The 13,939-nt window shown below is 41.8% G+C and overlaps 1 protein-coding gene across 2 annotated transcripts; it reads right to left on the bottom strand.

Moving 5' to 3' along the window:
• Positions 1–1,549: 1,549 nt before the first annotated feature.
• On the bottom strand, positions 1,550–13,802 carry LOC111657955 (sushi domain-containing protein 6). 2 transcript variants are annotated; one of them, XM_023410308.2, is made up of 5 exons: positions 13,614–13,802; positions 8,207–8,313; positions 6,210–6,410; positions 3,486–3,630; positions 1,550–3,363 (listed from the first exon to the last, which is right to left on the bottom strand). In XM_023410308.2, the coding sequence occupies exons 2-5, from the start codon at positions 8,298–8,300 to the stop codon at positions 3,024–3,026; spliced, it is 780 nt and encodes a 259-aa protein (XP_023266076.1). In that variant the 5' UTR covers positions 8,301–8,313; positions 13,614–13,802; the 3' UTR covers positions 1,550–3,023. The 2 variants fall into 2 exon arrangements, with proteins under 2 accessions (XP_023266076.1, XP_023266075.1); XM_023410307.2 differs by having other exon boundaries at positions 1,550–3,366; positions 13,614–13,800.
• Positions 13,803–13,939: the final 137 nt, after the last annotated feature.

The following is a 13,939-nucleotide window of genomic DNA, read 5'->3' as shown; positions in this document are numbered from 1 at the left end:
AGTATACTGATATTTTATATACCTTTCTATACAAGGCGTTCATAATGCAGCAGCATGGTGGTAGAATGGTTAGGACTATTCCCTCACACTGAGAAGGGCAAGGGTTCAAACCCTGGTTTCAGGCTTTTATATACTGTGTCATTTTTGCGCCATCCTATACTGTGATGATTTTTGATATTTTTTTGCATTACTATACTTTGATTTTTTCATGACATTTTATGCCTAATGGACAATCTTTTGTGATATCGCATGGATTACTGTACTAAAATATCTTTAATACCTTTCTATACTATGAGCTTGTGATGTAGAAGTATTGTGGTACAATGGTCAGGACTACTGCCTAACACTGACAAAGTCATGGGTTCAATCCCTGTTTTGGGGCTTTACTGTCCTATGATGCTTTTTGGCATTTTTATGCCTTACTATACTATGATGTTTTTTGACATTTTCACGCAATAGTACACAATGACGTTTTTTGGCATTTTTATGCCTTACTATAATGTGACGTTTTATGCCATACTATACTATGATGTTTTTTGCCATTTTTATGCCTTATTATACGATGATGTTTTTTTGAAATTTTATGCCATACAATACTATGACGTTTTTTGCCATTTTTATGCCTTACTATACTGTGACGTTTTGTGCCTGACTATACTATGACGTTTTTTGATATTTTTATGCTCTACTATAATATGACTTTTTTTTCATTTTTTTTGCCTTACTATACTGTGACGTTTTGTGCCTGACTATACTATGACGTTTTTTTGTCATTTTTATGCCTTAGTATACTATGACATTTTTTGAAATTTTATGCCATACTATACTATGACGTTTTTTTACATTTTTATGCCTTAGTATACTATGACATTTTTTGAAATTTTATGCCATACTATACTATGACGTTTTTTGACATTTTTATGCTCTACTATAAAATGACTTTTTTTTGGCATTTTTTTGCCTTACTATACTGTGACGTTTTGTGCCTGACTATACTATGACTTAAAAATGTTAAAAAACGTCGTAGTATTGTATGGTATAAAATTTCAAAAAAACATCATAGTATAATAAGGCATAAAAATGCCAAAAAAAAGTCATATTTTAGTAGAGCATAAAAATGGCAAAAAACGTCATAGTATAGTAAGGCATAAAAATACATATTATAGTAGAGCATAAAAATGGCAAAAAACGTCATAGGATTTATTAACCCTCAGGGGTCCCTCTGTCCTTTTTTGGACATTTTCTTTACTTTTCTTTTTTGATTTGCTGATCATTTTGGCTGTGTTACAGCTGAAGGTATGGATTTCTGCAAGAAAGTGTCTTTTTTTTTTTTTTTAAATTTTTAAAATCTAATGTCAGTTACTGTTACAGGTCTATTATACACTGGTAACACATTTTGTACCCTCTGGGGTTCCTCGCGTCCAAAAAAGGACACACAAAGAAAATGCTATAAAATTAGCATATATCAATATTTTTTTCTGCTTTTTTTGTATAAATCTCTTAAACCACCAAATGATTATTAGTTTCCATGATTTTAACCCTTTAAATGCCAGTTTGAAGACATGTTGCCTCTTGTTTTATTAAAAAAAACACGACAGAATATGAGATATTTCCCACATAATACATGATGGAGGGATGTGACATTGTTTTATATCAGAGTCTTTTATATCAAGACATTTCTCAAAACCAGAATATGATCAGGGTGACTTTTGAACACTGGAAATAAATCATGTACTCATCTCGGCAGTAGCCCCCGTGGCACTCAAAATTTCCCTGGAATTTTCTAGTTCATCATATAATTCTGTGCAATAATACAACGTACAAATAATCATTCTGTAAATATTACAATCCATATAATAGTTACGATTTTTTGCCACAAAATGAAACATAAAATACATTCAAGGTCTGTGAAGGCGTCAGTCGCTCTGCAGAGTCGCAGAGAGGGAACCAGCGAGGTGAAGTGAGGACACAGGGACAACCAGAGTTTCTCAGATCACGTTTGATCACTGACAAGTTTCAGTTTCATTTGGCGGATTTGGTCCCAAATCTGTGTTTCTTGTAGGTTTGTGTGTTTGTTTTACTTCACACTGAATGAACACAGAAGAAACACTATTAAAGACTGTTCAGGTCTCTAATTATCTGCTGTACACAAAATTAACTCTTTAAAATGAACATCATCACACGCTGTTTTTCCCGCCCATCCTCAAGTGTCTGTGCACCACGCAGGCTTCGCATCAACAATACGTGCATGACAGTCCAATTAGGCTCCAAGAGAAACGCTGCACACAAGTTTCAAATAGAAATGGAATAGAGTCGGTTGCCATGGAAACACACATGTTTCTGTAACAGCACGCCACTGACTTCACAAAGGAAGCCTCGATCATCAGCCCCGTCACTGACAGGAAGGATAGAAAACGTCTCCAGAAAGACACTGAAAACACACACACACACGCACATGCACACGCACACGCACACGCACACACACACACACACTGCTATACTGTGAAAACCTCGGAAGTTTGGTTGATTTTTTTGTTTTTTTTGAGGATTTTTTGATTTAAACTGAAGGATTACATTGTCATTTAAAAACAAGGCAGTTCTGTTCCTGAAGAGACGGCATTCTGTATACAAGGTTTTCCTCTGACAGCAGAGATGTGTGTGCACATAATCTCCCTCTTCATACATTCATACAAGACGCTACACAATCAACATTTCATTAATCTACTATAGTCCTCTTCAGTCAGGTCTTTGTGACCTGACAACTGGCCAATCAGAGCTTATCAGCGTCATCTAAAATAGCGTGTGATAGGACAAAGTGTCCCGATGCTGGTGAGCTGCAGCCAACCAGGAAAAGTGCAGGCAGCACAGGAGTCTGCTGTCAGTCCTTGTTTTTGTTTTCTTCAGCAGCCTGCAGAGTGAACACTGCAGCAGTTGGCTGTCAATCAAAATCGTGCTTTCATTGCTAAACGACTGCACTCCATGTGCTAGGAATTTAGTCACATATGAACCTGACAGTCTGTCGATCAAGTGTCCTTGTCATTTGAAAGAGCAACATGTAGCTGCCGCACCTCCCCGTCACTCATCCTGCTTCCGGGGTGTGATGATTGGACTTCCTCATAAGGGGGAGGGGGGTTGTCGGGGCTTTGGGTGGACAGGAGAGGGTGGTGACTGCTGTCCGATTGGTTGTTGACAGACGGCTGGTGACAGCTGGGAGCCTCCTGAGCCAATAGCAGCTGGGTGGGTCCAGGTGCTGAGCAGGCGGGGAGGCGCTGCCCCCAGCTTCCGTACACCGCCTCCTCGTAGGAGGGGAGAGAGACAGGAAGTCCGTCCACCATCAGGTCCAGCTGGTCTGAGGAGCGGCGGCTGCTGGAAGAGAGAGAGAAAGAGAGACAGAGTCAGTTAATGTAGAATAAGCAGCTGTAAGTGTTGTACAGGTGAAGTGTCCTTGAGCAAGACACCGAGTCCCTCTCTAATCCTGCTCTTACCTGTGTGATTGACAGGGGTAGAGGCGGGACTTGACCACCAGGCAGGCGGTGGTGGTGAGCAGGAAGATGGACACGCCCACCGCTGTTGTGGCCATGCTGGGCATCGAATCATTCGGCCTGTCGTCAGGGTTAGTGTTAGGACCGTCTGAGGAGGAGAAAGACAAATGTTAAAGAAAAAACACAAGCACAAAAACTGTGTCATCTGCTGCAGGAGGAACTGAGCCCACTGTATTCAGAGGAACTCATACATTAAGATGACACATTTCCTGCCCTTTAAGTAGGAAATAAAGTATATATATATAAGTATATATATAAAAGTAATATCTGAAACAAAATGGTGCTAAAACACATTCAATTAACTGATTGGTCAATTTACCATAAAATGAATAAAACACCAAATCCTATGTTGGTTCACAAATGTACAAATATTTTTCCTTTTTCTATAAGTGTGGAGAATTTGGAGGTTTTTTGAAGAAACAAACTATTTGATGATGTCAAATTGGGCTCTAGAAACTTATATGTATCAATTTTTTGATGTTTATACATTAAATGATTAATTGCTTAATAATAATTGAAAAAGATAATTCTTTTAATTCATCACAGCCACAGGACAAACAGAAAAAGAGGAAACACTACAGTGTTTGCATGTGGTTTGTGCTGAATTAGCAAAAAGGTGTCAGATACATTTTTCTGCTGTATTAAGTTGTTGCTAATGCAAATCAAACATTTCCTGCTGCATGTGTTTGTCAGTTAACACTGTCATTCATCAAAAATGCCTCAACAAAACAGCAGTGGAGCAGTTTGAAATATTGCAGGGAGTGATGGAAGAAGAAGGAGCAGCCACAGTCAGCTGCACACCTCCAACCTTCTCAGCCGGGTAACCAGCTGTGCTGACTGAGCCCTGCTGCTCACAGACTCATGCTGTGTGCAGCATAAAATAGAACAGTTAGTTTTGCTGTTTGCTCCAGTAACTACAGGTGTCACCAAATCAACCAGAGCTGAAATCTAAAAATCTGACACCGAGATCGCCAGATATGTTTTTGTTGTACAACAGCAAAGATGTGAGAAACAACGGAGACAATGAGCTGCGGCTGTGATAGAGGCCTAACAGTTACGTGTGCCGCACCACTGTGGGAAAACAGATACTCTGTGGTGAGGAGCTTATCACAATAGATTATCCAATACTAGATCTATGAAAGGAAGTTTTTGATCAAGTCATGTGGTTTTTCTGTGCCTATGAGAATACGGCTGTAGCTTTCCATGAGGCTCTGACAGCACCAACGCAGAGGAAATGTTTAATGGTTATTATGGCGGCTTCGCCCGCTTCCTCTTTCTGCGCTCTGACTTCCTGTAGCTGCATGATCGAGTGAATGGTAACAGAGGAAGTCGGAACTGGTCGGAGGAAAGTAAAGCTTTATAGTTCCCCTGCAGAGAGTCTGAGCGTGTTTGCGGGTGTCTGTTAAGTAGGTCAAATGATAAACAATGCTGCTGTTGGGAGGGATCAGGCCTCTGTGTCAAGATGCTCTGGGGTTTAATTGTTATTGGTATTAGTGCTGAAATGGTGAAATGACAACTGACGTGGTGTCAGCTGTCATTTTCACCAGAGAGGGTGGTGACTGCTGTCCGATTGGTTGTTGACAGACGGCTGGTGACAGCTGGGAGCTTCCTGAGCCAATAGCAGCTGGGTGGAAATGGTGAAATGACACCTGACACCAGCTGATCTACACCTACAGAGCTTCAGTGACTTTTCTTCCTGATCATATTGCTTAAAGATGACTTCTGATATTAAAGAGATTAACTCATTTGTGAGAAGATATAAATGGATAGAGTTGTCGTAGCAACAAGAAAATGAATATTCAAATTCAAATATATCAAACATTTGAAAGAAGAGTAAAATATCTCTTTTTAAAGTGTTCTTATGCTGACTAATGCCCTCATGTCTGGAATCAGCAGTGACACGTATTTTAGGAAGCCCACTGGGAATCAAACCCCATAACCTGAACACAACAGTGACACACCCACTGCTTCCTGAACACTCAAAACAATAAGGAACTGTCGCTGACATGACTAATCAGCCTCTAAAGCGGCTGGATGAACTGTGATGAGTCACGAGTAGATTACACACTGAGGTAATCACAGAGGAACGCTGTGATGCCCGGTGCTGCTGGGAAATGTCAAGAGATGTTTACAGTCCTCCAAGAATATCTGCTTACTAATAAAGAAAGGAATCTTAAAGTCACATGACTTGTGTCTTCTTTGCAGGAGGCTTTTAGCCAAACTCCAGAGCGTTCGTGCTCAGGCTGCTGAGCTCCACAGGCCTGGAATAATCTCTGCTACAAATGATCTAAAACACTTTGTATTACAATTATTTTCATTACAGATTTAAGTTTTTATTTAATTATTTTTTTATTTCTTCTATGAAATGTCTGCAAATACTGAAAAATGTAAATCTCAATTTCCTGGAGCCAAAAGTGACCAACTGTGTCTGACCAACCAAACTGAAAAAAGCAGCAAATTCTGACATTTGTGAAGCTGATACCAAAACTGTTTGTCATTTTTCTCGAACAATGACCTTAAACGATGATAGACAAACTAGTTTGTTTTTTTTAGGCGTTCATTATTACTGATGTCAGTTCATATCAAACCCAAACAGGTTGCAGTGAAACAGCAAACCCTCAACAAATACTTGTTAGATCTAGTCTATTCAGTCCTCCAAACTCTTACCTTTGATGGGGATGCAGGCAGGTATCGGAGGCTGCCACCTGCCGTGGCGACACCTGGACACGCGGACCTTGTTGATGTGGTATCCGGGCTCACAGAAGAAATGGATGGAGCTCTTCTGAGGGAACCCTCGACACGGAGACGGATCGCAGCGGAAGCCTCCGTGTTCGGGCACCAGAGGGTGAGTGCAGTTGCTCAGCCTGCCTGCAGAGACACAAAAAAACACTGTGATGAGAGCAGGCCGAGATGTTTGTGTCGCCACTGTGCACTGGAGGTCAAGATCATCTGCGACCTCCGCGGCACATTATTGCTTCTGGTTAGGGTTTATATTTCTCAGAATGAAAACATTTCCAATAAAGCCCTCTTCTCCCCTCCCCCTCCTCCACCTCTGCAGCACTGCTCCACATGCATGTGTTTTCTTTGGGCTTTAAAGAAGAGGATAAACATTCTGGAGGTGATTTTCTCACTCCTTTCTCTGCTCCAGCTGCCACTGCCAGAAACTCTGAGAGATTTAGCTCTGTTTGCTTTGTAGAAAGACTGATTTCCTCTCATTGATGCCGAAGAGAAGATTAGATTTCACTGGGCCAGTAAATGCAGTAACACCCGTGAAAGCTGCCAACCTCTGCAGCTATTGTCCAGTGGTTCAGGGTAATTATGTCATTAACCTATAAGTGATGTGGTAATAATTCATAGATTTAAACTGTCACAGCACAGCATGTACCTGATATTTTAGGACAATAAAAGTAGGACCTGCACTCCTTCTCTCTCAATAGCTGTTGCTCATTTACTGAGCAGCTTAGGACGGTGAAAGTAGATGAAGAAGAGAAAGGAGCAAGTCACCAGGACAATGTCCATGTGTCTGTTTGTTGTTGGTGTTGTTTCATTGCTCTGTGAGAAAGCGCAGCATGCAGACACTGTGTTGATGTGAGGGGTGATGGATGACCAGGGGAAAGGTGATATTGTTAGTGCAAACAAATGCTGAGAGGTGGGTTTACGTTAATGTTGCATGCTGGGTACTGTGAGCTCACTTCCAGCAACTCGCCTTTCTCTCAGAGAAAAGAAGGCTGCACACAAACCTTTTCTGCTTACTCAATGGACAGCCTTGCCAAAGCAGCTAAAAACTATTACCCACTTCCTCTATTTCTTCACCCTCCACCCTGAAAGTCTGCATAAGAATTATGATTTCCATTGCCCCAGCAAGCTCCTTAACCCCAAACACCGACATGCGAGTAGGTCAAGAGTGAGGTTGAGAGTGGAAAATCACTAGAGTTTCTGCAAATAAAGCTCATGGGATTTTACTCACCTTCTCTACTTCAGAGCAGTAGATTTGCGGCGCATACATTTAGTCTAAACTAACAGTTTATCTCAGTGTAATGGTTTCACAACATTAGAGTACGAGGAATTATAATTTAGACATGTTATTCATAGTTATCCTTAGAGACAGCGAGAGGACTGATTCACAGCCCCACAGACTCTGATGAGTTTCAGAACACTAATAAACTAATATAAACTCAGCAGTGAGCAATGTGAAGAGGAAGAACCAGGCAGTTTAGTTTTGAACCTCTGAACCAGAGTGAAGATGTTGGGCTGAACAGAAACTGGCAATATCCTGTGACGTGCTGTACAAAGTTCATCTAGTGTTTCAAAAGCAGTTATGATAAAAGTCTGATATAACTTTGTGTTTCAATCCAAACCACTGGTGAACATTTATAAATAAATGATAAGAAACTTGCTCTTTTCAAAGGATTCTCTAAAAAGTCTTTTTCAGTTTCATGTTTTTATATTCACAATAATATACAGCAGCAGGCGAGCTGAAGAGGACGCTCGTCTCAGAGGGCAAGACGTTTGTAGTGGCTGCATACAAATACTTCGAAATGTGGGAAAGGATTTTTGAATCTTTTATCGGTAAATGCTCATTTTTGTACAAATGAAGGAAGGTAAAACCATAGAGGCTTAATGAATGAGGGGTGTGGGTGGCCAGGTGGGGTCAGAGGTCATACCTGCAGCGAGGAGCGGCGAGGAGGCCAGGAGGAGGAGTCCACAGACCAGACGGATGCGTCCACACGGCCATGGATAGAGGACTGACGCAGACATCAAACCAGACTTCCTGATGAGATAGCAGAGATGGAGAGTCAGAGGCAGAGAAAACACACAACACACCAGTGGCCATCTTCACACACATGTGGCAATCACAAACACACACACACACACACACACACACACACACACACACACACACACACACACACACACACACACACAGCGAGGACAAGACAGAAGGACAGAGGCCACACCTCCCTCACTATCAGGAGCTGTGAAGTAAATGTCCATACTGTAAGTGACATCACAGCTGTGACAGAAAAGGGGTTTTTGCATCTAAGCGTGTTGTCAGATGTGGACCAGCCGGTGGTTAGCTTTAATCCAGAGAAGACTGACAGAGCTGTGGTGTTGATTCACCACGCCACGGCTGGATCCTGCTGCTGGTCACTGAGCAGCTGCAGTGATGAAGATCTGCACTTTGAATTTTTAACCACTGACGTCCTGTGTGTGCATGAAACCCCCCAGGCTGAACGTAAATGTGCAGACATTCATTTAACAAGGTGTTAACATGGAATTCATCATCTAAACACCATCATTAAAATGAGATGGTGCCTTGATATAATTATCAGTAATACAGTAAACAGTGCTTGATTGTCATGGCTGTGGTTTGACATTTTCTGTTGTTTGTGATGCAAAGAGGGACTTTTACAAAGTGTTCCTGTTCCATTAACTTTAGACAACAAACACATTGGAAAAGAAAAGCAACTGACCAATATTTTCTTAATTGATTGATCTGCTGATTAGTTTCTAAATTAATCATTAGTCTACATAAGATCAGGAAAACCTGAGGTGATGTTATCAAATGTTTTGCCCACATCCAAAAATATTCAGTGAGAAGCTTTAACAAGAGAATGTCTGTGGTAAAAGATGCTAACTAGCTAACCGCTCTGATACGTCTGCTAGTCTCTGATTTTGGTCACGACAGACTCCTCATCTGAGTCTGGGTCTGACCGGCCAGATGTGGGTGGGGCACAAGGATCCAGAATTTCTCAATGAGGACGTAAGAGCACTAGATTTGCTTCAAGAGTCTTTTTTTTTCACTTTTTAAACAAAAATATGAATCATAGCAGAGGATTTAAACATAGTGTCAAACATGTCTGGAGAGGAACTTTAAGATGGGCCATAGAAGGTCTCTTCTGTCTTCTGCTACATCCTCAACATGACAGTAAACTTGTCCCGTCCTCAACCTTTCAGTCGACAAGGAGTTAAACTGTGTGAAACCTTTGACTGTGACACAGTTTCATCACTGACCATATTGACCAATAATCACACTTTACAGCGCTGCAGCTGAGCAGCAGTAAAACTTTCTTGATGCTGAAACAGAAACCCATCACCGCAGGAACCCAGACTCTTTCTCCAGATGACTTGCACCACGCTCTTCGTGGGCACACACTTCCTGAGATAAACTAGTGCCAACAGAGCCAGGCCTGTGTGAGAGCACCAGCCTAAATGCCACAGTGTTTTCAGTGTGTGGAAATGTTTGTCTGTCTGTGCTTTGCTATCTTTAGTGTGTGTGTTTTGTGCTTTAATGTCAGGAGAGAAGCCAGTCATCTCAAGAGCAGCGAGGGAGGGCCAACCTGCCTCAATATGCCAGTCACACACACACACACACATACAGAATTCAAACATTGCAGAGGTTTAACACACACACACTGAAACACACACATATTCACAGCTCCATCTTCTGTGACCACAGCCTGCGTGGGATGTCTGCATCTTAGTCATCGTGGCCCTCTGTGATATTATAACTTCTGCTGTAATGTTTGTCAAGTTGGAAACAGAGAAGCAACAGAATCTTTTGACAACATGAAATAAAAAACGGTTCTATCTCTTTCTCTAAACTGGTTGTAACTTCAGCTCCCGTCCGGTGAGAGCTGCACGCTGTGATGCTGCTGTGACCAAAACAGGTCTGTGAAATGACTGACCGGCATCACCCACACCACATCCTCACAAGTTCATGAATCAAACATGTGTAAAAAGATGTGACGCATCAACACCATAATCAGAATCATTTGACGTTATTCTGACATGCCTTAAATGTCAGTGTATCTACGTATGGCAGTATTATCCTCTACAATCTTCCTCTGCTTTGACGTGCAGTGGTGTACATGAAACGTGACGGACACAGCCTCTGAGCATCTCATCAGTTGACCGGACACAGCTGCACAACTGCACAACATGGACTGAGCAGATAACAGTCACCAACATGTAGTTTTTATGTATAAAAAGTCAGAGACTTCATGTTAAACTGACTCTGCATTTACTGGAAGCCCACCATGGTTATGTGTGCACACTGTCAGTGGTGATTCAGATAAAGGTGTCAAACAAGTACCACATTATGCTGCTTTAAATGACGTAAAGAAACATTTGCAGCTGTAAACACTCGGCGCCTGCTGGCTCTTTCTTGGAAATATTCTCTGGCACACAGGAAGTGATGTATTTTATGTTTCCAGTCACAACAGTGATTTGTTTGGTGCAAACAGAAGAAGAGCTGGGTAGTTTACGGGAGCCACAATGGCACAGATGAGAAAGAAGAAAAAACGGTTTCCAGCGGGAGAAACTTCCACGGGGGAAAAGCCCAGGAAAAACATTCTGTAGGAAACAGCCACATCACCTGAGTCCTGAGAAACACCTGAACACCAGAGATAAGACCAGGAGGACCACTGGAAGTCTACTTTGACACTTTAACACTTAGCTGGTAGTAAGTAGTTTTGAGTGTCATCACCTACAGAACCACATCTGACAGTCTGGTTGATCAGTAGCTATGGAGGTGGCTCCTGCTCTGCCAGTGTGAACTTTGCTCTTTCTGCTCTGCTGCCTCAGCATCTGTGAACATGTGAAACTAACAGCTCCAAACCTACAGACAGCTCAACTCACTGTGTTTCTTATCATTAAGATCTGAAGCTAGTTTTTAATCACATCTGAGGAAAACATGAAATATTTTCATGTCTCATTATGACACAGTACAGTACCTCAGCACTAATGATATCTGCTTTAACAGCTCAATAGCTCAATAAACCCACTTGACATGGTTTTATTACCTTGACACACTTAACTAATTTTATGAGAACTGAAACAAGCTGTGTGTGTGTGTGTGTGTGTGCGTGTGTGTGTGTGTGTGTGTGTGTCCTGGAGACAGGTACTGTAGTTTTCAGTGTGGTGGCAGGTGTTTAAATATCCAACTATGTGTGGATTGATTTTGTCAATAAAATCTGCAACAGCATCACAACTGTACAAAAAAAAGATTATTTGCAAGTAGTTTACACAGCAAAAAGGAAGTGAATCAAATTTCACCAAAACAAAGATGTGACCTGTAACCACACCTCTAAAGGTTCCTCTTGGCTGAATTGAATTTGTTTTCATTTAAACTGAAGGACACCGTGAGGCAGCGTATCATTACCTCCAACCACTCAGTCCGTTTGATAGGATGAGCTGGTGTTGGTAATGCTCCGAACAGTCAGTGTACACAACGCACAATGAACATGCACAGCATGCAGTGGAACTGCTGATGGTGCATTGCAGGTCAAAGGGATGCAGTGGAGGAGGTGGAGGGTGGTGTTGGTGGAAGAGGAGGGTGGTAGACCCACTGCCACTCATTTCACCCAGTTTCTGTTATAATATGGTTCAACACATTCGTGCGCTGACATGTTGTAATCCATAAAACGTTTCATGTTCTAAGTGAGTGCTGGTTAAACTAAGAGCTAATAAAGTCATAAAGTGAGAAAAAGCATCAACATATTTATTTTTGGCCTGTGTTGGTAGTTCACCTTGTGAAGTCAATGATTAAATATTAGAATCTTAACCAGGTAAATCACACAGTCATTTTCATAGTAACTCATGTATTCCAGCACCTTCATCCCACTCGCTGCTGCTGTCAATCCCTCCTTACCTTGTGTATCTTTTTAGACATTTTAAAATAGATTATTTATTATCAATGTATTTATAACCAATTAAGCTATAATAATAATATTAGTTTCAGTGTTAATAAGTCTTTGCTTTTGCACTTTCTTATCTACTGTGTGAGTTGCTGCACACAATTCTCCTCACATGGGTGAATAAAATTGTATTGACTTGAACTGAAATGCAGATGAGCCAGATGTTGAGAGGGAGAACAAGCCATCACACTTCAGTCATGTCTGTGGGTCAAGTTGTGCCATTTGGGGTAATGAGAGTCACAGCAGGGCAGGTGAAGGCACACACACACACACACACACACACACACACACACATACAAGGTAACAAGACTGATATAATGTCTATCAGAATTAAAGGGCTGCAACTACTGCTATATTATTTTTTCAATTCTTTGATCAATTCTTTGCTCTATGAAATGTACAAAAATGTGAAAAATGCCCTTAATTAGTCAGGGCCCAAACCGACTGAAAATGAATTAACAGTTAAAAATCCAAAGATAACTCATCTACAATGATACAAAACACACGTCTCACATCTGACAAGCTAGAAAGAGAAGTTTTCTGCTGGAAAAAATGGAACAATCAATCAAAATTAAAATACAGATTATCTTTCTGTCAATTAATCGACTAATTGTTCCAGCTCTGGATTTAGTAAGAGAGAAAATAAACTCTTAAAAAGCCTTTAAAAATCTGACTTGAGCCCTTTGAAGAACCTCCGGAACCTTGTGGCCCACAGACACAGTCAGGGACCTGGTGGCCCACAGACACAGTCAGGGACCCCTGCCAGCCCCTTCAGACACATGAATCCCCCTCAAGCTCGCTTAAAGGAAGCACTGAACAACTGGATACACTTATGGACCTACAACAACCTGTTCCCTCCTTAAAACCTCCAAAGACTCTGTCAGTCAAAGACCAATTTGACCCACTCAGTGGACCCTCTTTAAGGTGTGAATGAATCCCACTGATGGCTGACAGTATATAGTAACGCAGTTTATTATGTAAAAAGCTCATTTGTTCCTCGGCAACATCAGTGTGACATCACTGGGAGCTTCGATAATATTCCTCTGATTATTAACCGTACAGCCTTTATGGCTTATATGACTGTAACAGTAATAATGAATAGGGTCCGTTTACATGTATGAACTCCAGACTACTACACCACACATTCAATCTACTGCCCACAAATAAAATAAACAGAAAAACACAGCGCGTCTTTTTCACAGAGGCAGCGGGAGGACGGAACTACCGACGTCTCATCTCTGAACACATCTTAGTGACCGGCTCTCTCCGCTGTGACGGTCAGCTGCTGTCACCGCCAGGTAAAGTTAAAACACCGACAGCCCTCTCTTTGAATGGAGCGGCTGTCAGAGGTTTAAATGGGAAATCAACTCACCTGAGAGCTGTAAACCAGGCGGCAGCGGAGTGATCCTGCAGTGAAGCAGCTGTTTAGGCTGCACAGATGGTTCTAGTTTTATCTGCGGACAGATTTCAGGATGGGAAGTGAGTATGGATCAAAGCTCGGTGCCCAGCTGACGATCGCTGCTCCTGCTCAGCAACAAGTGGGACCTTTTCGGCTGTCGCTCCCTGACTCATCGATCAGCTGTGTTTGACAGCCACAACCAGGCTTCCTATTGGCCGCTGCTCGCCGCCAAGCACCGCCCACCCGCTCGGCTCCGTCATATTCTGGAAATACTCACTTTATCTCTCACCCTCCGTCCC

This window comes from Seriola lalandi, unplaced genomic scaffold, assembly GCF_002814215.2.
Source record: "Seriola lalandi dorsalis isolate HSWRI2012SDOR001 ecotype SW California unplaced genomic scaffold, Sedor1 jcf7180002054422, whole genome shotgun sequence".
Lineage (NCBI taxonomy): Eukaryota > Metazoa > Chordata > Actinopteri > Carangiformes > Carangidae > Seriola > Seriola lalandi.
This window is presented reverse-complemented; position numbering and strand designations above follow the sequence as displayed.